This window comes from Moschus berezovskii, chromosome 3, assembly GCF_049115385.1.
Source record: "Moschus berezovskii isolate FMDL1 chromosome 3, NW_MosBer_1.0, whole genome shotgun sequence".
Classification (NCBI taxonomy): Eukaryota; Metazoa; Chordata; class Mammalia; order Artiodactyla; family Moschidae; genus Moschus; species Moschus berezovskii.
Window position 1 is genome coordinate 86,701,570 of NC_142462.1, and position 25,472 is coordinate 86,727,041.

At 50.0% G+C, this 25,472-nt stretch overlaps 1 protein-coding gene across 1 annotated transcript in view; it reads left to right on the forward strand.

The window, feature by feature from the left end:
• Nucleotides 1-6,691: 6,691 nt before the first annotated feature.
• The window catches only part of GCK (glucokinase), a 42,148-nt gene continuing 23,367 nt past the window's right edge, over nt 6,692-25,472 (forward strand). Inside the window, exon 1 of the mRNA XM_055421113.2 lies at nt 6,692-7,416. Within this exon, the coding sequence (XP_055277088.1) occupies nt 7,372-7,416 (45 nt within the window). The 5' untranslated portion in view covers nt 6,692-7,371. The remainder of the gene's footprint in view (nt 7,417-25,472) is intronic.

Here is a 25,472-nt window from a genome sequence, read left to right on the forward strand (position 1 = left end):
ACTTCAAAAGGAGCAGAAATTCAGCTCCGAAGTGAGGGAGCACTTGGCATGCCATGACTTGGAAAACCTCATTTTGCTTGAAATGTTGGAATAATGCTTTTTCAGTGGATGGGGGTGAATGAGGCTCAGTTCTCTGAGGGTAGTACGTCTTTTATCTTCTTGTTTGTTAAATGGTATGTTATCAGAAAGCACCTTGCAGGACAGACACAGCTGAAAGGACCTTGATCTTTGGAAATTGGCAGGAAGGTTATACAACCATAGTGCTAGAAGCAGCTAGATCTGAAATGATGGGAAAGAGATGGTATCATCACTCCAAATCTTTGTTGTGACGAGACAAAAACCGAGGAGCATACACTCGCCTGACAGTATGTTTGAGACACCAACAGCGTCACTCAAAACATGACTCTAAATCAGAGTGTCTCAGTATTGTCACTGTTGATATTTTGGATTGGATAATTCTTTGTTGTTGGGGGTGGTCCATGCATCGTAGGCAGCATTTCAGGCCTTTACCCCCACTAGATGCAAGTGGTACCCCAATGGCTATTTGGCAACCTAAAACATCTCTCAGTTCAGTTCAGTCGCTCAGTCATGACCGACTCTTTGTGACCCCATGAATCACAGCACGCCAAGCCTCCCTGTCCATCACCAACTCCCGGAGTTCACTCAAACTCATGTCCATCGAGTCGGCGATGCCATCCAGCCATCTCATTCTCTGTCGTCTCCTTCTCCTCCTGCCCCCAATCCTTTCCAGCATCAGAGTCTTTTCCAGTGAGTCAACTCTTCGCTTGAGGTGGCCAAAGTAATGGAGTTTCAGCTTTAGCATCAGACCTTCCAATGAACACCCAGGATCGATCTCCTTTAGAATGGACTGGTTGGATCTCCTTGCAGTCCAAGGGACTGTCAAGAGTCTTCTCCAGCACCACAGTTCAAAGGCATCAATTCTTCTATTCTGCTGGCTGAAGTAAGTTCCCACCACCTGCCCTTTCACTCAGCACCCTCCTCATCGACCCTGAGTATTTTCAAGTGCAGGGGTGTGCGGAAGGGATTTTTCGCATCCCCGATATTTTGGTACCAAACCTCAGGAACAGAGGTCAATGCCAGGCCAGTGTCTCAAAAAGACAGGACGCTGAACTGTGTGTAACCCATCCTGACTGCACTGACACAGTTGTCCTGTAGGGGGCGGGTGAGAGCCATTTCCGAAGAAAATTCTGAGGTGTTTTTTTTTTTTTTTGGCCACTGAACGTCAAACAAAAGGAGGAATCAGGGGGACAGCGTTTGGTTGGGATAGATTTAAATATATTCACTTGAAACGTAGTAGTATTCGTCCTGAACTTTCCCTTACACTGAGAACTTTCCATATGTGACCTCATTTAATCCTCACAAAAACAGGAAGATACTATTGCCACCTGACAGGTATACAAACTGAGATTCAGGTTAAGGAAATTGCTGGTAAGAGGAACGTGTCAACACCAAAACAAGGAACAAGCTCTCTCATACAGCTCTAACAGCTCTCTCCCCACTCTCTGGCCTTGCTCAGCCGCCATCACCCCAGATAGCCTCTCTTGGCCTATGTGGTTACCAATTCCCCAAGCTCATCTGTCTTACTGAAAAGTAAGACCCACCTTCCCCTTCATCACCCCAGCAGTTATTCAACTTGGATTCAACCCTAGCACTGCCACAAACCACAAAACCACAGAAGTGAACAAAGCATTAACCCCTCTGAGTGTGTGTGTCTCTTTCTCTCATCTGTAAAACTGGAAAAATGTCCTTCCCATAGGCACATTGCTAGGAGTGATAAGACATTATATTCCAAGCTCTAGTCATATAGATGTTTAACAATGATGATTATGTGTATTGTTATCGTTCATGACAAAAAAGGAGGAGAGATCATGGTAGGTTATAGGGATCCTGCAGACTGTGGGAAGTGGAGATTTGACAGTAGGCTGAAATCTAAGGAAGGGCTATAGATTGGAGAATGGTTTATTGTATCTGTTTTTTGATCATGGTGTTATAGTTATCTAAGTGAATTCTTTTTTTTTTTTTTTTTAGGAAATACAAGTTGTTGTTGTTTAGTCACTGATTTGTGTCTGACTCTTTTGCAACCCCATGGACTGGAGCCCACCAGGCTCCTCTGTCCATGGGATTTTCCAGGCAAGAATACTGGAGTGGGTTGCCATATCTTCTCCAGGGCATCTTCCTGACCCAGGGATTGAACCTGAGTCTCCTGCTTGGGAGGTGGATTCTTTACCACTGAACTACCTGGGAAACCCATAATATATTTAAAGGTAAATATGATAAATTTAAAGAGACAGGATGAAAGAGAAAAGAGTAAGGATGAAGGGTGTCCAGGAGTTTGCTGTACTGTTCTTGCAGCTGTCCTGTAAGTCTGAAATTATGGGGCTAGGAAAGATTATAGGGCAGGGGTGCTGATGTCATACGTGCAGCACCCACACAGGCAGGGGTGGCACAGCTCTCTGGAGTCCTGGCCCCCTGCAGTGCTGGGCCCGCAGACAGAATCGGAACAAGGCTGTCCATGACAAATGACTGAGGGTCTCTAAATTAGCCCCTGCTGGGCAAGGCAGACTGCCACCCACCTTTGAGGCTTTGCTCAGCTCACAGAAGGTGCTCAGTTTCGCTGGACAGCGGAAGCCTCTAGGGAGCCAGATGAAAGCTGGCAGAGGGACTTTCCTGGTGGTCCAGTGGTTAAGAATCCACCTTGCAAAGCAGGGGAAGTGGGTTTGACCTCTGGTTGGGGGAACTAAGATCCCACAGGCCACGGAGCAACTAAGCCCATGCACTTCAGTTACTGAGCACTTGTGCCACAACCGGAGTCTGCATGACTCAACAAAGATCCCGCATGCCACAACTAAGACCCGATGCAGCCAAACAAACAAGTAAATATTAAAAAAAAAAAAAAGGCAGGCTGAGGGGCGCACCCCAGGAGGGCCAGCCCGGGGGGGAAACCCAGACATTCAGCGGCCTCAGTCCCCATACCCCCTGTCTGACCAGTCAAGGATAGGACTATAGGGCTGTTTTCTCTCTAAGCCTAACACCAGCCTCCACAGATTACCCAGGAAAAGGGCCTTGAAAGGGGCCATCAATGTAGTCAGGTTTCCAAAAGAGTTCAGAGCATGTCACCTTAAATATGCTGCTTTGACATATTGATTATTTTGAACCAACTCTCATCTTCTTTAATCACTTCTCTGGGTACCACTCCCCTGCTCTGCACCTAGGGATGGATACAGAGCCCATGCTGGATACACAGTCATTTAGACTAGTGACTTGATCTGAGGCACCCTTACCACTATGGCACTGACCTGCAGAATAGGAAGGAAGGCAGGGAGGCAGACAGAGGCTGAGCAAGAGGGACAGAGCCGGCCTCCACAAAAGAGGAGTCTGGGCCTCTCACCAGCCTGGTCCCCAGGACCTCTGAGAGCAGAAAGCAGAATGGGAGCCATCACAAAGGAAAAGGCACCATGAAGAATCTAAAAGCACAAGCTATTGAGAGGACTGCGAGGCCCCTCCACAGCCTCTTCCATCCCCTTCTGTCTCCTCCCCTTCCCCAACCTTTCCACCCTCTGAAGCTATGCATTCCTGCTAGCACGTGGGTGCCAGAAAGTATGAGCCAATCAACATAAGGCCTTCCCTACTACCTCAGAGATTGGTCTGCAGTTGGGTACTTAGCCCAGGCCTCAGCCAATCAATGCAGACCACAGGGTAGGCTATCTAACCAGGTTACAGTCCAAGACTTTGTGTTTAAGGCTTGGGAGAAGCAATGGGATTTGGTCAGATGAAAAAGGTCAGTGAAACCCAAACAGTAGGTACAAACTTCTGGTTAAACATAGAAGATGAAATAAGTATGTTTATATGAACTCTACTAGAGCAGGAGAAGGACAAAAAATGGGAGATACTAACCAAGGTGGAAAGGTTTAAATTGATGAGAGACAGAGGTGATGGGGATTTAGCAGAGTGAAGGGCTGAAACACCCGGACTTGGGTTTGGGGGAGGGGAAGCAAAGGGAGCCGCTCCCTCCCCTCCTGCTCCACAGATACTTCAGCCAGGAATGTACCATCCTCTACCTCCCCTCAGGGAGAAGATGCAGGACTTTACTTTGGAGACTTGAATGCTCAGAGATTCTGCCCTTTTGAGGCCTCCAAATTACAACCTGTTGTTCAAGTAGTCCCTGTTGGGTAAATGTCTCCTGTGGGGCCAACCCCCAAGGCTCTGACCAGTGTGCAGTGTGTGGCTGCCCTTGGATTAGGTAACATACCAGTCAACTGTGGCCAGGGAGGGGAGGGCTCTGCAAGAGGATTGCCTTGTCTCTTGTCCTTGGGGGTTGGTGAGCATCGCAGTTCTTTCCAACCCAATCCTTCAGCTTCCCTAGGCTCAGTGAACTTATCTGAAAGTGGTGGGGGAAAAAAATGGTGAAAATAATACCACCCCTGCCTACTGCCTCAAGATTATCTGATCAAATGACATAATGAATACAAAAGTACTTTGTCACTCATAAACGTTTTAATCAATAGTAGTTATAATGACAATTTTTCCTTCTCCTATTAAATATATTTCCTTTCTTTAGGAATAAATCTAATAAGAAATTTATTTATCTATAAAAGAAAAATAATAAAGCTGAAGGTTATAAGAGAAGACCTAAGCAAATGTGGCATGTACCAAATTCTGAACGAGAAGACTTGACTTTATAAAGATGTCAGTTCTCTAAAATGGACCTCCCAACCCACAAATTCAATGCCTCTCCAGTGCAATTATCCTCAGCATTATTTTAGTGAAATGGGATGAGTAGATTTTAAGGTTTATATGAAAGATAAGAGGCTTATGGTAAAAAAAAATTGTAAGGAAAAGGAGATGTTTGTTCCAACAGATATAAAAGAAAAGCTAAAAAGTTATGCTGACTGAAAGAGTGTGGTACCCACAGGAATGGACAGAGAGATGTCTAGTTCATAGACAAATCGGGCTAAGACAGCACAGGCAGAGTTCTAAGAGCCATTTTTACATTCAGACAATTTGTTACTGACACAAGCAGCAACTTAAAAAAGAAAAAGAAAGAAAAAGGAAAGCACCCAAAGGTGCTGCTTTCCATCCTTGACCCATGAACCGGAAAGGATGATACTCAACCAAAGAGGCAGGATGCCCGCTCCTCAAGTCACCCCAAGGCATTACCTTTGGCTGGGAGCCCAGTCAAGATGGCAGCTACATGCTGAGGGGCTGGGGCAGAAAGCCTCACATCCCAGAATCAGAGAGGAGGGGAAACCCTACTGGATGTTTCCTGGGAAGATGGAGAGGAGAGCGTGAGGTGGCCTTGGCACAGCTCCTCCCAAGTCCAGCTTCACTTCCTGGAACACCACAAAGTGCTTAGGCCAGCTGTGCTTCAGACTTAGCCTATGTGTGTGTACATCTCCAAGGTGACCAGAGCTGAACCGTTCCCTCACAACAGAGAAATACAACAATGGAGCACAAATTGTGGTGCAGTCAACAACACAAGTCAGTGGGAAAAGGATAGCCAATGAGTATTAGACTCCTCAGTTCAATTTAGTTCAGTTCAGTTGCTCAGTCATGTCTGAATCTTTGCAGCCCCATGGACTGCAGCACGCCAGGCTTCCCTGTCCATCACCAACTCCTGGAGCCTGCTCAAACTCATTAGACTCCTACCCTCAAATTATGCACTAATTAGAGGGACAAAAAGTGCTGAACATAAACAAATTGGGAAAATATTAGAAGGAAATGTGGAACAACATTTTTCTATTTTGGGTTGAAAATGCTTTTCTTAATAAGACAAGAATTTCACAAAAGAAAGCAAAGAATAAAATTCATAAAAAAGAAATACTGTGTGATGAAAGACATCAGTGATCAAGCCATGTGCTTAGCAATAGATGGGGGACAGGTATTATAGCATATTTAACAAGCAAATGATTATTAGTAATTATGGATGGAATATAAAAATAGTTAACACAAACTGAAAAGTAGAAGACAATTTAATAACTAAATAGGTAAGTAATAAAAACAAATCATCCTTAGAAAAAGAAATACAAATAACTATAAACATATGAAAAGGTGTCCAGCATGGTGCAATTCAAATGATAATGAAACACAACAGATAAATAAAAGTTATAAAGATTCATCATCTCATGGATTTGCCAGCATGGAAACAAACTCCCAATGACTGTGGAAAGATTAATTGGTGAAGCCATTTGAGTGGGTAATGTAGTCCTCTGTGAGCAATCCTAAAATGTGCCCAGCATCTGACCTAGCAATTCAGCCTCTAGGAACCATCCAGAAGAATCACATGCATGTGTTGACTCTGGTAAAAGACCAAGATTTGCAATGGAGAAAGACTGAAACTGCCCAGATAACCATCAGTACAAAAGTGGCTTAAAAATGTTACAGTGGATCCATCTGGAGAGTTCTCCCTGGCCACTCCTCCTTGCTCCCTCTGCTGGATACTAATGGAGCTCAGATTTCCAGATGGTAAGCAGGGAAGGCAATAACCAAGCTTGAGAGTGGTCTGAGCACGTGTGGCCATGCCAGTGGCTAAGCCACCCGTACCCTCTCCTCTGGTTCTCAGACCCTGGGGGCCTCTCCCCCTTAGGACATGAGTTTGGAAGACCCTCTGAGTCTCCCCTGGGAACTGGACAGGTGGCAAAGTCTAAAGCGATAAAGCGATCGGGCTGTCGCTATGGTGATGTCAAGATGGAGGCCTTTTGCCATCAGCCCCAGTTTTCTGCATGGCAGCTCTAATGACAGGATGGTCAGCCCTGCAGAGGCCGGAGGGCGTGAGCGCAGAGGCCTGCTCCTGGTTGCCATGGCAGCGTGGGCCCTCGCAGGAGCGCAGAAAGCCCTGGCAGGAGAATTCCCCACTCCACACCTGGTCGGAGCAGGAAGTGTTGGGCGGTGACTGAGCCTCAGGGAAGCAGGTTGGTGTGTGAGAGACAGCACAGTCGTCTGCAGCCTCATGACTCAAAGGCTGTCCCCCAGACACCAGAGGAAGGAGGACCTTTTCTGCTGAGTCTGTTGAGAGAGCACCACGCTGTCACAGCTCAGCACAGCCCGAAGAGAAAGCTGACCAGCCCTGGGAGCCCAGCAATGGCCCTCCCCCGACCATACCTAGCCTGACGAGACCTCAGTGGGGAAAGGTCCCAACTATGACCCAGGAAGGAAAGCTGGAAAACAATGAAAAGGAGGAAACTCTGTGACTGAACATCAAGCCAGCAACCAGCCAGAAGGTGGACCATACTCAACCAGATACCTGGGCCAGCCGTGACCCTTGGTTGGGAGAAGTCCGGGGATATTTCTGCCTTGGAAGCCTGTCGAGGAACGCTGAGGGGTCCCAGCTCCCCTGGGCTGGCTGTGGTACAAATGCTGGATGACAGAGCCAGGATGGAGATCGCCAAGAAGGAAAAGGTAGCTCTCTGCCACGTTCAGTTTTCTAGAAGAGTTTCTTCCATGTTCTCGCATTCAGTGGTTTGTTTAACTTGACCAAGTGTTTGTGCCTCTGAAGCTGAGTGTATGCGCAGGCGCTTTAGGGACAATCTGCTGGGAGTGAATTGTGGGGCACTGACTTGGATGGGCACGCTGAGTCCTCATCCTGCTGCTCTAGAGTCCAGCCCCGTGATCTAGGAGTCACCGCTGCCAGGAGGCCTGGGAAGTGACCCCTGTTGAGTAGAGGGTCTGGGGAATTTAAAACTGCAGCTGGGGAGCGGGGTCGGGGGACGTGGGATCTTAGTGGCAGAACCAGTTGCCTAGCCACGAGGCAAGACTCAGCAGACATCATAAGAGCTCTCAGATGTCTGCACCTCCCCACAAGAATCACTTAAGCCTAAGAACCGTTGCTCCTGGTAAGAAGTGGAGAGCAGTTACTTTTTCCAAAACAAAGAAAAATCCAGACATCCTGTGAACCAGCTCTGTGCCCAAGCAGTGAGGAAAGGATCCAGAACTGGTGACAGGGCGGAGGGGAGCGCCTGCCCGCTCCCCTCAGCCAGGCGGGGCGGTGGAAATGGGGGAGAGGGCCCGGATCCAGTGCCTTTGGCATGGTTTCCCCCTCACATGTCTTTTCTCCTTCTTCTTCTGTGAAATGACGAGGTCAGCATAAACACTGGACTGGTTCTGCTCCTGGCAGAGCTAATGATGTTAGGAGAAAAACAACCAGCCCGGGTCGGGGCGCCCACAAGCTGCAGGCAAGCAGGAAGCCCGCATCTGCTGGTCACCGGAGCTCTGGCCGGAGTTTGGATGAGAAATCCTATGTGGAGGGGCCGTGGGGGCCAGCTGGAGAGAAGGGAGATGGGGTCTTCGGCGCAAGCAGAGAGCTGGCACGGTGGCAGTGAAAGGTGGGGCCTGTGGCCTGCTGTGGGGAGTCCACCACATCAGACAGGGGCTGGCCCATGCCCCCTTCTTGTTTGTCTTGGGCACAGAATGCTCCCCATGGTAAACCCCACATGCCTGGGGTGCTGGTTGGCTCCAGAGCAGTGGGGGGATGTGGGTCACTGACAGCCTTCTCAGGGCCAAGAGGAGAGGCAGGTCCCTCCTCTGGCCCATGCTTTAAGGGGGCACCAGAAACATCAGTCATCAAGATAAATATTTCAACGCAAATTCTAAAGAATCTAAAATCAATGCAAAAAATTCTGATGAGCAAAATGCCGAATTTCCAAAGAAAGAGAGGCCAAGTACTGCTGATTTGTTCACTTGTCTCAGGCCTGTGCTGGCTGCCCTTACAGCGCCAGTCAGCAGGCTTCCAGGGCCAGACGAGGGAGGCGGGGGCTGTTGACGATGCGCACACTCCTCCTGTCTGTCCCGGCTGCCCAGAGGGCCCACCTCTTGTCTGGGAGCTGGGAAGCTTCAGCTTGGTTTCAGGGTCATCCTAAGGGTCTGAGGTTTTGCTGCCAGGCCCGCCCAGGTCCAGCCCGGCACCCCTGGGAAATGCTATCCCCACCACAAGCCATTTGGCCCAGAGCATTAAGCAATTTCAAAATTGTCCCCAGCAGGTCGGTTGGGGCTGTATCCACTGCAGGCTCCCAGAAGGAGAGCATTCTGGTTGCGTTGGAGGGACCTCAAGTGTGGCTGATTTTGCTCTTTCTGTTTCCCTGGTGCCTTTTGCCTATGCTGACATCTCAGATCACCTGGGGTCTTCCTCTATAATTTGCAGGATTATATGCAGGTACTGTGGCCTCAGTACCATTTTCAGTGGCTTCCCTGGGAGGAAGCTGGCTGCATACATAGTTCATCTAGAGCTCCTTGGGAGCAGGCCTTCTCCTATGATGTGTTTCCCCTCACCTCCAGCCTGTGGCTGTGGAACCTCAACACCCTGAGTCGTTCCCTTGGCATGGATCTCTATCTTTTCCTCCATAGTTTCATCATCTGTAGATAGGTTAAAAATATCTTTTTCTTTTTTAAAAATAATTTTTTGATTTGTATTAGTTCGGGTAGACAGCAAAGAGTTTCAGATATATATATAGGCTTCCTTTGTGGCTAAGCTGGCAAAGAATCCACCTGCAATGTGGGAGACCTAGGTTCAACCCCTGGGTTGGCAGGATCCCCTGGAGAAGGGAAAGCCTACCCACTCCAGTATTCTGACCTGGAGAATTCCATGGACTGAATATATATATATATATATATATATATATCCTTTTTCATGTTCTTTTCCATTCTTCCCAACCCAGGGATTGAACCCGGGTCTCCTGCATTGGAGGCAGATGCTTTAACCTCTGAGCCACCAGGGAAGCCCTTATAGGTTATTACAAGTTATCAGATACAGTCTCTGATGCTATGCAGTAGATCCTTGTTTTTATCTATTTTTTATATAGCAGTGTGTATCTGTTAATCCCCAGTTCCTAATTTACCCCTCCCTCCCTTCCTCTCTTTTCCTCTCTGGTAACCAAATGTTTATTTTCTATGCCAGTGAGTCTATTTTTGTTTTGTAAGTTAGTTCATTTGTATTATTTTCTTAGATTCCACATATAAGTAATATCATACGATGTTTGTTTGACTTACTTCACTTAGTGTGATAATCTCTAGGTCTATCCTTGCTGCTACAAAGTGGTATTATTTTTAATCTTTTTTTATGGCTGAGTAGTATTCCATTGTATATATGTACCACATCTTCTTTAGGGCTTCCCAGGTGGCCCAGTGATAAAGAGTCTGCCTGCAAATGCAGAAGACACAAGAGACTCAGAGTTGATCCCTGGGTCAGGAAGATCCCCTGGAGGAGGAAATGGCAACCCACTCCAGTGTTCTTGCCAGGATAAGCCCATGGACAGAGGAGCCTGGCGGGCTACAGTCCACAGGGTGGCAAAGAGTTGGACACAGCTGAGAAAGTGAGCACACACACACACCACAACTTCTTTACCTGGTCATCTGTCAGTGGTCATTTAGGTTGCTATAGAGCTCTATCTCTTGATGGCCATCACTTCTGAGTGGCCTCAGATTGGGTTCTTGGAGCCCCCTTGGAAGTTTCTGGTCTATTCTTTACCCTCTTTCATCTGTGCCCTAGTGGGCAGGAGGGATGGGGGCTCCATGGCCTGTATAGTTAGCTGTGTGTGGTGGATTTGGGGAGCACTTTTCAGAAGGAAAACTGGGGAGGTGACCCTCCGGGTGTTTTAGTCTGCCCAGGTGCCAAAACAAAATACCGTGGACCAGGTGACTTAACCAACAGACATTGCTTCCTCACAGTTCTGAAGACTGGAAGTATGAGATCAGGGTGCCAGCACAGTCAGCTTCTGGGGAGGGCTCACTTCTTGGCTTGCAGACAGCTCCTTTACTGCTGGCTCTTCACATAGTGGCAGGGGTATGCAGAGGTAAGAGAGCATGCTGGTTTCTTCCTCTTGTGGGGACTCCACTCATGACCTCACCTAACTCTGGTCATTTCCCAAAGGGCCCACAGCCTGATACTATACACTGGGGGTTAGGGCTTTGGTATGTGGATTTGGGGGAACACGATTCAGTCTCTAGCACTGGGGGTGGGGGGAGAGCCGGGGAGGGGGCGGACCTCTCTTCATTCAGCCTCCACAGCTGTGCTGGGTACTTTGCTGCTGAAGCAGAAGGCTTGGAGTTGGGGTGAGGGTGCATCACTCAGCAGGCACACTCTCCCAGTTTCCCCGGCAGGACTTGTCCCAGCCTATCTGGGGCCCCTACCCCCTGAGTTGGTTGGAGGCCCTACTACTGCCAGATGCTCAGGAGGACACAAAGCTCCAGGTGGCCCCCAAGCAGATGTGTTGGCAGAGGGGCCAGAGTGGGAAGGAGCAGATGGCTCCACTGAACAGAGTGGTGATAAGACCCTGAGCATGGGGCGACCGGGCTCTTGTGACCCAGTAAGGTGTGGATTCAGCAGTGGGGGCTGGGGCCATGCCTGCCTGCCGTGGGCCCCTCTCAAGCAGGAGCTGCTGGCTCTGAGCATGTGACACGCTGTCCCTGTGGTCCTGCAACGGGGCTGATCTGGCAGACTGTGAAGCAGAGACTGCTCCAGGAGAGCTGAGCAAGCCGCCTGCATCCCAGGCCCCAGGGTCCAGGCGCCTCAGAAACAGAATTAGAATTCCGAACATCTCCCTGCTCCAGAGAGGCGTTGTTGTCTGGGGTTTCTGGGGTCAGGAGCAGGCCAAGGGGATCCAGCAGTGACAGGACCCGGCGAGGCCCATGCCTGCTCCTGCAAGAGCAGGACCGGAGGGCAGACGGGCTGAGAGAGGGGGGCAGAGTGCTCTCTGCCTGCTCCCTTGGTTTCTGCAGAGCTGCCCTGAAACCACCCTGAGGCAGGAGAGATGAGACTTGTGATGAAGGGAGGCCCTCCAGGGAAGGATCTGGAATATGCCCCCAGTCCTGTGACAGAGGGGCAGGCCCGGCCCCTCCCCACCGCCTTCACCTCCCTTCCCTTCTCAGGTAGATGCTGATCCTAGGACAGTCCAGTTCTGTGTGCGTGTGTGTGTCTCTCCCCCTGTCTCTCTCTCTGTTTTTCTGTCTCTCTCCTCCTCCTGTCTCTGTCTCTTCATCTCCGTGTGTCTCTCGCTGTCTCTATGTCTCTCTTGTCTCTTTGTCTCTCTCTTTCTCTGGCTGGACACACAGTGAAAAGAGGCCCTCTTTTCCTCCCCAAACCCCTTCCCTTCCACATCCCCCTCTCAGGTCTGGGTCTGCCCCTACCCAGGTCCCTCCCAGACTGGAATCCCCTTGGCCTCTCCTCTGCACCCCTGCTGTCCTCAGCCCTGGGGTGTCCCTGGGCCCACACCCTCCTGTCCCAGGCCCCTTCCCTCCTCAGCCTCTGAGGGCCTCTTGGGAAGCTGCTTGGCATCAGCCGAGGCCCCTGGTGCTCTGACCGCTGCCACCTCTTCTCTTGTGCCATATATTCTATCCCTTTATTTCTGAAAGAGCAGCCGTTTCCAGGCGACCAGTTTGTGTACAGGCCATCGAGCTATTTGGAGAAGCCTGTTTTATGGGACTAAGTTCCAGTAAGTCCACGTGCCTGGTGAGGATCCATTTCTGTTTGTTTACTTCTGCTCCAGGGACTCCCTTGCTGCAGTCACTCACGGTTCAAATACAGCTACAGCACTGCTCCAGCTTCTCCTTTTCTCAGTGAGGTTTAAACCCATCTGGCATATTTCATAAAGAGTGGGGTTTTGATCTTGAAAGAGATGTACTTTCTACCCCAGAAAATGGACCACTTCCCCCTGACTCAGATGATGGCTTTTTTTGGGGGGGGGGGTGTGTGTGTCTTTTTTTTGGTTTTTGGACAAGTGTTCACATTTCCTCTCTTTGGTCTTGGACTCTCCTTTCCAAGAGAGTTGAGCTTCTGGTCCAGGCCTCTCCCTGACCCCTGAAAAGGCCAGTGTGGCTCATCCTCCTCCAGCCATCGCTGCCAGAGGTCCTGGCTGTCCTCCTGAGGGCTGGGGTGGGCCAGGGTGCTCCAGCTCTGAATCTTCCCACAGGCTCCTTGAGCTGGATGCTGGGGGTCCCACCAGCAGCTGGGATCAGCAGGAATTGCACCAGTTGTAAGCTGGAGTGCACGGAGGTAACTGGCAAGGGGCACTGGAAGGAGCGGGGCTACAGAGGCCACGAAGGTTGGGGGGTGTTCCTGGACCAAGAGTGATCCTGCGGGGTAAGGGGGACGAGGGGCCAGGGGTGGGGGCTGGCCATACCAGAGAGCCCACCTGGAAAGGTGGTGCCCCCTGGACCCCAATTCCTCAGGCCCCCCTGCAGTCGTCCTGCCTTACTCTTGATCCCCAATCCCTTCCCATGCTCCTCATGCATCTTAGTCCATCTCTGCTCTGCTCCCTTGGCTAACACCTGCCCAGGCGGGGGCAGGGGCAGGGGAGGAGTGCGCCAAGTACCAACCCACTACCACCGCCACCACCCAGTGCTGGCTCAAGCCAGAGTCTCACAGAGGGGAAGGGCCCCGGGGATGGGTCCTTGGTCCCACCGGCCAGGTCTGCCCGATGCGCAACCAGTGGCTGTTATGGGGGATGGTGCTCAGAGGCTGTCCTGCCCCTAATGTCACAGAAAGAAGGTTCTGCAGGCAGAGAAGCCCCGTGAGTTGCTGAAGTCACAGGGGTGAATGATGGAGACCTGGGTTCAGTGAGCACATTTGTTCTTAGGCAGTGACTTCATGAGCTCAAAGGCAGTTGCTGGTGAGGGCAGAGCCTGCCTGGGCTCTGGAGTCAGCTTCCTCGAGGCCTGGTGAGATCTGGGCGGCTCTGGGTCTCACCTGCCTGGTCTATGAAGTGGGTTAATAGCAGCGTGTGCCGCATGGGCTGGGTGTGGAGACTTTTGTGAGGTGTGGCCAGAGGGCGATCTGATGGAGACTGGGGAGCTTTTGAAGTTATGTTGTCTGAGAGCCCCAGGGCTCTGGGTGGAGGAAGCATCCCCATACCCACCCCACTCTGAGAAGGAAGGCGCTGCTCACCGCTCCAGCGTGGACACGACTACACTGCCTCCTTGGCTTCCACCCTTCCACGGGGCCTAGCACAGCCTGCCTGGAGATGTGCAGTCAGGACCACAGCCTTATGTCCAATGAATGCCTGTAGACGCCTGCTGATCATCCAGTTGACCGTGCCTAGCACAGCTTGGCAGACCCCTAAGCCCTGGGCAAACCACATAGATGCTGGGGAGTGGTAAGCCAGCTCCCCATGGGCCCTGGTCCTTCATGCAGGATCCTTGGGGGCCCACTCTGCCAGCCATCCTGCCCAGGGGGGAGCTTGGCTGACCCCCCACTGGACAGTGGGGATAGGCCTGGGTGGATGTGCTTCCTGCTCATGAAGACCCAGCAGATCCATCCTTCATCCCCAGGGGAGGTAAGGGGTGGGAGGAAATAAAGAACTCCTTTGGTTAAGGGGTGGGAGGAAATAAAGAACTCCTTTGGTTAGCACTCCCAGAAGAGAAGAACCAGTCTGGGCACCCAGCAGGGAAGGAGCCCGGCTCCACCTCCAAGGACCACACTCTGCTCCCAGCCCGTGCCTGGTAGGGCTGTGGGTTCAAACCCGCTCTTCCCTTTCCTAGCAGGGTGGACTCAGTGACTTTGAAATCCCTCCAGACCTCAGTTTCCCCTCCTGTACTATGACCTGCCAGGGCTGCTGTGGGGGTGTGAGCCCCTAAGTGTGCTCCTCTCAAAGGGATGAGTAGAGGAGCCCCTCATGCTAGGTAACCAAGCACCGACCTTTCCAGAACAGCTTCCCACTGTGAGTAGAAGGCAGAGAAGTCCCACAAGTAGATAGGCAGGAGGAAGGTGATGCCACACCGTGACACACCCTCTTCCAGAAGATACAGTATCCTCACTCTATGTCCTGGGACATCATTTTCCCATCCACAGGTTCGCATGAAACCTGTGTCATATACATCAAATATGTATGTATATGACCTGCATGGCTCCTGGATCTGGCCAGGGTCCCCCTTCCTCCAGAGGTCCAGGGTAGCGTTGTCTCAGCTGATGGGGCTGTGGGCCATGCACACAGGGAGAAACATCAAGGCTGGTGTGCTGGGGGAGAGCACCTGCTTTCCTCCCCTGGCCCTAGCCCATGTAACCCCCTCAGGCTCACCTGCAGGCAGAATATCCCTGGAACATACTATGAAAAAAGTCAATGCATACATTTGTAAAGAAAAAGTCAAATGAGAAAGGTGATCAGTTCAGTTCAGTTAGATGTCTTTTAAAATAGCCCACAAGGAGTCCACTACTGTGCGGTGATTTCAGTCCCTTACAAAGAAATAGTGGATGTTTCCCTATTCATACACACACACAATCACATAATCACTGATAGAAGCATATTGCTTGGAAATTATAATAGTAGTGTGAAAAAATACCATCAGGCAGGACTCGGGGTTTCCAATGACTGAGCCCGAGTCTGCCCAGGAGGAGTTTATGGAACAGGAGCAGCGTTGCAGAGCTGGGTGCCAGCCCCTCCCCTGTGTCATCCAGCTCCCTCTGTGGGTGTACATCCACTACCTCTGCACCTGAGAGAGGGCACCTGCCTGGAACCTGCTTGACCAGGTCTGTCACAGGCCCACCTCTCATCCCATGGTACATGCAAACGCTCCTAAGTCACCACGAGACCTCAGGCAAGGAAGGATGTGTCGGAGGGGACATGAGAGTGGCCAGCACCCTCTCTCTGAGACCCTGAGTCCAGTGAGGTCCACATGCCCACATGTGGTGCCTTGGTCCAGCAGGTGCTGGTGGCTGTATCTGCTCCTTTTGTAGTCCAGCCAGTTTATGCTCAAACTGCTCCATGGGATGGGGTGCACCTCTATACCTGTATTTGCTTGTGATGAATTGGGACCCATCAGAGGTTGTGCCCAAGGTCACACAGGTGGGTACCTGCGGAGCCGAGATATAGAGAGACCTCTGGACTTCCAAGTAAGCCTGGACCCGTTCAGCCTGGATGCCAGCCCTCACAGGTCCTCTGCCATGCTCTGGGCCAGTGACCACCTGCTGCTGCGTACATCCTCCTCCAGGGGGACTCTGAGGCTTGGCAGTAAGCATAAAGGCGGGTACCAGCCGGGGACACGTGTGGTAAGGTGATCCCTTCCCACCCCACAACATATCTCATCCCTCATAGCATGTCTGGGAAGCACAATTGCCAAGATTTATATTTATTAATGAGGACACTTTTATGCATTTAGTAATTGCTAAAAGGGATTCCCAGGTGGCGCAGTAGTAAAGAATCCACCCGCCAATGCACGAGATGTAAGAGATGTGTGTCCAATCACTGCGTCAGGAAGAACCCCTGCTGTGGAAAATGGCAACCCATTCTACTATTCTTACCTGGAGAATCCCATGGACAGAGGAACCTGACAGGCTACAGTCCATGGGGTTGCAAAAAGTCATACACGACTGAGCACATATTCACACAGTTGAGATAAAAATATAAATGCTGGTCCCTCTTTACATGAGTTTCTTATAGCTTCTGTAAGACATGATCACAAATAATGGCTTAAAACAAAACAGGTTTATCAACTGACGGTTCTGGAGGTCAGAAGTCTGAAATGGGTCTTCTGAGCTAAAATCAATGTGTCAGCAGAGCCAGTTCCTCTGCGGGTTCTAGAGGAGAGCTTATGTTCTCGGCCTTTCTGGCTTCTGAAGTCCATGTGCATTCCTTGGCTCATGGCCCCTTCTTCCATCTTCAAAGCTGGCAGCTGCTCCCTCCAGCCTCTGCGTCTGTCATTACATCTTCTCTGACATTCCTGCCTTCTGCTTATAAGGATCCTTATGATGTTATTGGGCCCATGAAGTAATCCAGGACCATCTCCCCATCTCAGGGTTCTTAAACATCTGCCACATCCCTTTTGCCATGTAAGGTCACGTTTCACAGATTCCAAGGACTAGAATGTCTTGGGGGCTGTGGCTCTGCCTCCCATGCTGCCCCACCCCCACCTCACTGATGAGCACAGCCCTGCCTGCCTGCCTTACACTTTGGCTTACTGGCTTCGAGGAATTTTTCTTTTCTGGTGTACATCACCTCCCCCATCCCAACACACACACACATACACACACTTAATCAAATTCTGACACTTTTAGTCAAAATAAAATAGACCACACAGAGCTATTTCCCCTCATGGGCAACCCTGAGGAGGGCAAAGGAGGAAGCTTCCCAAACCCATACCCATGCAAGGTCACAGCCTGCATTTTCCTTGCATTTGGGAATTGGTACCAGGGTCCTGCATGGCCCACTGGAGGGCAGGCGGGGCCAGGCTAGGGGAGGGGCTGGGGTCTACTAACCGTGGAAGGAGGGGACTGAGGACCAGGAAGGGTGGCTTGTGGGCATCTTAAAGAGTTTGGGATGAGGTGTAAGTCCTGGCCTTCCTTTCCATTCCTTTCCAGGTGGGTTGGCCAGGAAGGCTGGCAAGAAGGGATACTGCACAGGGACCTGTGGAGGAAGCCGGCCCAGACAGGATGTGTCTATAAGGGCTTGGAGGCAAGAAGGACATCCAGGAGGGGACATGTTGGGTGAAAGAATCACTAGTGCTTGAGAGAGTCACTTTCTTAGGGGAGGGGTACTTGGACTTGACACTTCCTGTCTGTGAGGATGAAGGGACAGAAACCCAGGAGTAGACTGCTTTTCCCCATGTGCAAAGCCATGTGTTCTGCTTGTGTCTGAAGGTGACTCTCAAGGTGTCAGCCTTCTCTCTAACGCAGGCACAACTTCACACATCACTGTCCAGGGGAAATGCAGTGTTTTCTAGTAGCCGTGTTACCAAAGTAAAAAGAAATAGGAAGATTAATTTTCATAACGCTTTCTTTAACTCACTATAAACAGAATATTAATGGCTTCCCTGGTGGCTCAGATGGTAAAGAATCTGCCTGCAATGCAGGATACCCAGGTTTGATCCCTGGGTTGGGAAGATGCCCTGGAGAAGGAAGTGACTACCCACCCCAGTATTCTTGCCTGGAGAATTCCATGGACAGAGGAGCTTGGTGGGCTACAGTCCATGGGGTTGCAAAGAGTCAGACACGACTGAGAGACTAACACACAAAACCAGAATATTATTGGGACTTCTCTGGTGGTCCAGTGGTTAGGACTCTACTACACTGTTGAGGGCTCAGGTTTGATCCCTAGTCAAGGAACTAAGATCATGCAGCATCCATGCTGTGCAGCATGGTAAAAAAATTAGAAAAAAAAAAAAAACACAACAAACCAAAACCCAGAATATTATCAGTGAAACCCAGAATATTATCAGAATATGAAGCCACATAAAAATTGTTAATGAAATATTTTACATGCTGTGGTTTATATTGCCTTCCAAAGCCATGTGTATTTTCCACGTACAGCTTCTCCCAATTTGGACTTGCCATATGTCAAGTGACAAAAAGCCACATGTAGTCAATGACTACACCTTGAATAGTGCAGTTCATAGCTACTCTGATAGATGATTGTCCAGAGATTCGTCAGCATCTCTGGCCATAAACAATGCAAACTCAATGGAAGCAGGGGAAGAAAAGAGGGGATGGACTGGCTAATGGGACCAAGTTCCATGTGCTGAGGTGAGGTCAGGGGAGGGGAGCAGGATCTGAGGGCCCTCTGTCCACGTCTGTCTGGGGCTGGTGTCGCTTTCCCCTTCGGACGATGTGCGTTCTCCACTGGGTGGGGATGTGGCCACAGAAACTCCAGGCTCACAGCCTTACAATGTTGCAATCGGAGCGAAAGGAGAACTCTTCTCCATGAGTTCCACTACACACGATTCCCAGGAAGACTCGGGGCTCTGCTAGGGCAGCGCACCCACTGGATTTCCCAAGGCGCTGACTCCCTGAGACACTAGAATCAGCGGCCTTCTGGAGTCAGAGAGCTGGTGCGGGCACGCAGGACAAGGGTCCTGGTCTGGGCATGCCCTCGGGCCCTCGTCCCTGCCTGTCCTTACTGCAGCGTGGGCTCCAGGCAGCCCAGCTCCCCTTATCAAGCCACTCACAGGTGTTCTCTCGGCTTTGGCCCAGGGCCACCTGTCTGTCTTGCAAAGTACATCGTTGCTGTGTGTTCTCCTGTGGCCAGCTGGCCCCCAGTAGCCTTGCTGCTCTCCTGTCCTCCCTCCTCCACCTGCCTCTGCTGGCTGTCCCACTCCAGGTCCTCGCCTTGCAAGTCAATTTACTTTCCCTACTGCTTCCAGAGTGAGCCATATCAGTGCAATTCCAGGTGGGCTTCCCCTGCACAGAGCCTCCCATGACCTCAGCACAGAGCCAGACCCTCAGAAGACATCCCAAATTGTAGCCTTGCAGCCTGAAATCTGTGGCCACACTCTGGCTGCCCTAGACCCAGTGCACTCACTGTACCCAGCCCAGCTCCTGGGACTTGGCTCTTGTAGGTGTCCTGCCTGGCTACTGGCCCCAGGAGCAGGGCTGACCAGCTTGCAGTCATAACTTTAAATTCTGTGGGGCTCTTCGTGTATCTCTTGCGGAAACATCCCTCCTCTGAGAACCAGGACCCCTGGGCCCACAAAACCTAAGGTTGCAGGTACAGAAAGAACGAATCCCCTCACATCAGTTGTGAGGAGTGATGAAGAGCCCTTGGTTCCCAGACCATGTATTTTACCTTTTAGGAACACAGCATCACCCAGTGGCTGTTAGAGTGGACAATGCACCCTGGAGGACACCGGTCCCTTCTACTGGGAGGCGAGCATCTTTAAACTGACAGCTCAGCTGTGCCTTCAGGAGGTTGTTTGACTGCTCTATCAGGGGGCAGCTGCTAGGTGGGAGGACTAGTGCGTTCTGGTCGTGTGCTCACTGCCAAGCCTCCTTTGCCATGAAGCAGGTCCTTCCTCTGCGGCCGTGTTGTGGGGGATCTCGGATCAGTAGATTCGAGATTCCTTGGCTGGTGGTGCTGGCTGAGACACTGAAGGCAGGAAAGGCAGATGTGTGCCTGGAGGAGCGGATGAGTGGTTGCCCCTTCTAGAGTGGAACGGTTCTGTGTGATCAGCTTGTACCAGGTTGTGGCCGGTTGGTGCCCTGGAGGAACAGTGTCACCCCAGGGGTTTAAGGTTGGTCTCTGACACTGGCAGGTCATACATATGACAACAGCAAAAGCTAGGCTGGCCTTGGCAAGACGGAGCCTATGCTTTGCGGCGTAGACACAGCTTCCACATCCGCCGCCACGGTTAATGGTTTGTGAGGGCATCGTGTTAACGCCGAGAAGCTACCGACATGAGAAGCTTCCAGGGAGCCCTCCGCGTGCTTGTTCAGTGCCTCTTCTCTAGCAGGTGGTTTCTTATAGGCTGGACCTCCGCCAACTTGTTCCCAAGCACTTGGATTTCTCTATACTCCACCTCCCCGCCCCATTCCTGTCCCCAGTCCTCTAATCTCGCTCCTTCCAGCTAAGCTGTTCACTCTTGTCCAGGGTCTATGGGTACCTTGACCTGTGGGCCATTTCTTTGTCCTCACAAGGGGAGTCACTGGGTGCCTGCCCCAAACTTTGACTCTTGAGAGCCTTTCTCCCCATTTCTGTCTTCCACGGCCACCCCTGAGTGGGACTGCTGCCTGGCAAATGCCCGTTTCCAGCTTGCACCAACGGGCCAAGCTGACCTGTCTGTGGACCAAGCTGGTGGGTTTTGACCCCTCCAGCAGCCAGACAGAGGGAAGGCCATCTGTGTGAGCTGGGGGCATTCATGCAGGAGTGGTAGTGACAAGAGGTGGGTCTGAGCCTCCTGCCCCAGCTTGAGCCTGATTGCAGATGCTCTTCTTCCATCTTATGATGGATGGCTGTGGTGTCTGCCCAATCTGATGACTTAGCAGCTCTGACATCACTCAGCTCAGGATGGGCAGTTCTGGCCACATGATCGTTCACTCAGGGTCCTGTGGTTAGATGTTCTGTCTCTATCGGGGCCCAGTGACAGACCAGGAGCTGCCTTTCAAGCGGTATTTGGTTCTTTGCTGCAGGTGGTGGGCCCTTGATCCAGAGCCTGGGGTCTGGTCTGTGACACACCTTCTGGGATTTATCACACTCCACACAGTGTAACACCTCAAGTATCACAGCTGCCAGGTCACACGGCCTAAGAGTCAGGGCTGACTGTGGCCAACTGGCTGCAGAGTGCTTTCTTTCTCTGGCTCCACTTAACCGATCAGCCTTCTGTTTCATCCAATAAATAGGTTGGAACAGTATCACCAAGTGCAGAATATGCTGCTTCCAGGCTCTGAAGAGGCTTATCAAGCACTACACACCTTTCTTAGTGATAAGAGAAACAAGGCATGATCATTTGTTACTCACTTTAAAGCAATTGTCCCTGGCATGTCCCAGACCACTGGGCCTCTGCAAATTTCACAGAGGTGGCAGCCCCTGAGGCTTTTCAAGATGTGCCTCACCATGAGGCGTCCATGATGCTCGCTTCTTGTGTCCAACTAGCATGAAGTCCAGCTAGCATGATGTCATCAATGCGGTGAGCTGACACAATGTTCGGTGGTCTGTGTAGACCAGATGGTTTAGGTCTCCTGGGACCATACTGTGACGGAAAGCAGAGAATTCACAGGGTGAGGCTGGGTGTATGGGGGATGTGGTAAGACAAGGATGGAGGCAGATTCACATTTAGCAGAAGTCAAGCCGCAGTCTAATCCCATGGGGGGCTCTGGGGCATGAATGGCCTCGTGTGTGAGTCATCTCTCCTGAGGTCAGGTAACCTTTGCCCTTCTATACTGGGCAGTCATTGGTTGGGGGCCCTGGTAGAAGGGTAGGGGCTGCCAGATTTAGCAAATTAAAATGTAGCAAATAAAAAAAAATGCCCAGTTACATTTGAATTTCAGATAAATAGCAAATAAAATTTTAATATATATCCCAAATATTTCATGACATACTGTATTTTCTCCGCCAACCCTGGAGGCACATAACCTCCCAGGTATTTCTGGGCAGGATGACTTAGTAGATTGAAGGCGAGTCTTAAGAGAAGGGCCCAGCTGTGAGCTATTGGCAGCCAGCTGGAGTAGGTGGGGGCAGATACAGTGGCTGTGCAGGGGAATCATGGCAGCTTCCAACATCTACAACGTGATAGGTTGTGACATGAACAGGATTGCTGTGTACTCCATACAATTACAGGCACCACTGAGCTCTTTAAGAGTTAAATAATTAGGTAATTGGTGTTTTGAAAGTTCCATATTATGCAAAAGTCACTGGTGGGTTGCTATATATGAAGAGTTTTAGTGATATCTGGATAATTGGATGGAGTTTTTGGATGGGCATCATTTGTCTTTCATTTAAAACAAGGAATGTAGGCTCTTGCTGTTGTAAATTAGTTCTCTAAGATGTTTTCAAAGTGACTGCAAAGGTCATGTGTATAGTTCAACCACGCAGGGAATCCATGTGGGAAGCAGCAGCAGACCTAGCTTGACCAGTGGCATCGTTAGACCTGGTGTAAGTCAGAGGGTGGGACAGAGCCCCGACTCCATCTGCAGGTGGTAGGGCCAGAGTGATAGGAGAACATGTGGCAGAGCCCCTCGTGCTGTGGTCACACAGTCCCTGCCAGAGCCACAGCTTCTGTGAGGTGGCCTAGCTATGTCAGAGGACCAGGTCCTAGGGAGGCTGGGGGCAGTGGCTGCAGCCCGTCTCTGCTCACTTCCTTCACTCGGGTGTTTTCCCCTGGAGAGCCAGTTGTTAAACATTTTCCAGCTGGGTTTCCATAACCTTGAAGGGAGTGAAGTCCAGTTCCGGCCTCACCTCCTGTGGTCTTTCCTGAGCTACTCTGTTGAGGGTGATTACCAACATATACCCCACTGTCCCTTGCTTCCCCCTCTTTGGGCTTGCTCACATGAAGAAAAGCAGAATAACTTGTTAGTCCTCATGTGGCAATTATGGTCCATTAGGCTGTACCAGACACCCAACTAACACTGAATTCAATGATAGGCTCATAATCTCACTTAAAAAATAGTCCAGAGGTGGTTCCCACCCAAAACGATGACACCCTGATGTCAGACTCTGGGTCAACCTTGCGGGTTGTCTTGTCCTCCCCCTCATGGCTGTATGGGGTACCAACAGATCCAGTGATGCTCCAAATGCAAGAGGGGTGGGGCTTCTGCTGCCACATGTTCCCTAGCTGCCTCCCTCCTGTTGTCTCCAGAAGAGGATATGGGTGAGGCCAGGCAGGTCCAACCCCCAGTACTGGGTGTGTTGCCACAAACGGAGGCTCTTTGAGTAAGGATGAAGGGGAACCAGCTGTGGGTGCCAAGAAACAATGTTTCCCCCCACCCCTAAGAGCACACATGTCCAGGGCACTACCCAGGAGCAGGCCACCCACCTGGCCAGGGCCAAGGCTCAGGACTTTTTAATAGGCACAGAAACTGAACTTTTGAATGAATCACTTATCTGAGATGAGGTAGGTAGCAAGTGTCCACCAGCTCCCTCTTCCTGTTCCAAGTGCCACGAGGGAGCTGGAACAAAGACTTTCAGGGTCATGGTTCCTACAAGGGAGAGACCACTGCCCAGGGAGGCTTGAGGATGAGGCAGCTTTCTCCAGGGGCCCCTGTCTCTTTCCATCTGTAATTGGGACCCCTGACTCTTCTACTTCATCTGCTACTCTTCTTTTTTTAATGTTGATATAAAATACATGCAATGAAATTCACCTTTTTAATCAAGTTTACTTTTTTGTTTTGTTTTTATAGATATAATTTAAAAATATTTATTTATTCATTTGGATGTACCAAATGGGATTTGTGGGATCTTTCTTTTATTATTATTATTTATTTATTTATTTTTATTGGAGGCTAATTACTTTACAATATTATATTGGTTGGTTTTGCCATACATTGACATGAATCTGCCCCGGGTGTACATGCATTCCCCATCTTGAACCCCCCTCCCACCTCCCTTCTCTCCTTATCCTCCCTCCAGGTCATCCCCGTGCCCCAGCCCCAAGCATCCTGTATCATGCATTGAACCTGGACTGGTGATTCGTTTCACATATGATAATATACATGTTTCAATGCTATTCTCCCAAATCATCCCACCCTCACTTCTCCCACAGAGTCCAAAAGACTGTTCCGTACACCTGTGTCTCTTTTGCTGTCTCGTATACAGGGTTATCGTTACCATCTTTCTAAATTCCACATATATGCGTTAGTATACTGTATCAGTGTTTTTCTTTCTGGCTTACTTCACTTTGTATAATAGGCTCCAGTTTCATCCACCTCATTAGAACTGATTCAAATGTATTCTTTTTAATGGCTAAGTAATACTCCATCATGTATATGTACCAAAGCTTTCTTATCCATTCGTCTGCAGATGGACATCTAGGTTGCTTCCATGTCCTTGCTATTATAAACAGTGCTGTGATGAACATTGGAGTCCATGTGTCTCTTTCAATTCTGGTTTCTTCGGTATGTATGCCCAGGAGTGTGATTGCTGGATCATATGGGTGTTCATTGGAAGGACTGATGCTAAAACTGAAACTGCAATACTTTGGCCACCTCATGCGACGAGTTGACTCACTGGAAAAGACTGATGTTGGGAGGGATTGGCGGCAGGAAGAAACGGGGACGACAGAGAATGAGAGGGCTGGATGGCATCACCGACTCGATGGACATGAGTTTGAGTGAACTCCGGGAGTCGGTGATGGACAGGGAGGCCTGGCGTGCTGTGATTCATGGGGTTGCAAAGAGTCGGACACGACTGAGCGACTGAACTGAACTGAACTGAACTGATGGCAGTTCTATTTCCAGTTTTTTAAGGAATCTCACTGTTCTCCGTAGTGGCTGTATTAGTTTGCATTCCCACCAACAGTGTAAGAAGGTTCCCTTCTCTCCACACCCTCTCCAGCATTTACTGCATGTAGACTTTTGGATAGCAGCTATTCTGACTGGTGTGAAATGGTACCTCATTGTGGTTTTGATTTGCATTTCTCTGATTATGAGGGATGTTGAGCATTTTTTCATGTGTTTGTTAGCCATCTGTATGTCTTCTTTGGAGAAGTGTCTGTTTAGTTCTTTGGCCCATTTTTTGATTGGGTCGTTTATTTTTCTGGAATTGAGCTGAAGGAGCTGCTTGTATATTTTGGAGATTAGTTCTTTGTCAGTTGTTTCATTTACTATTATTTTCTCCCATTCTGAAGGCTGTCTTTTCACCTTGTTTATAGTTTCCTTTGCTGTGCAGAAGCTTTTAATTAGGTCCCATTTGTTTATTTTTGCTTTTATTTCCAATATTCTGGGAGGTGGGTCATGGAGGATCCTGCTGTGATTTATGTCGGAGAGTGTTTTGCCTATGTTCTTCTCTAGGAGTTTTATGGACTCCGGTCTTACATTTAGACCTTTAATCCATTTTGAGTTTATTTTTGCGTATGGTGTTAGGGAGTGTTCTAGTTTCATTCTTTTGCAAGTGGCTGACCAGTTTCTTAAAAATTTTTTTTTGTTTATTTTTGACTGTGCTGGGTCTTCATTGGGCTTTCCTGGTGGCTCAGATGGTAAAGAATCTTCCTGCAAAGCAGGAGACCCAGGTTCAATCCCTGGGTCAAGAAGATCTTCTGGAGAAGGGAATGGCAAGCAACTCTAGTATTCTGGCCTGGAGAATCCTTGGATGGAGGAGCCTGGTGGGCTATAG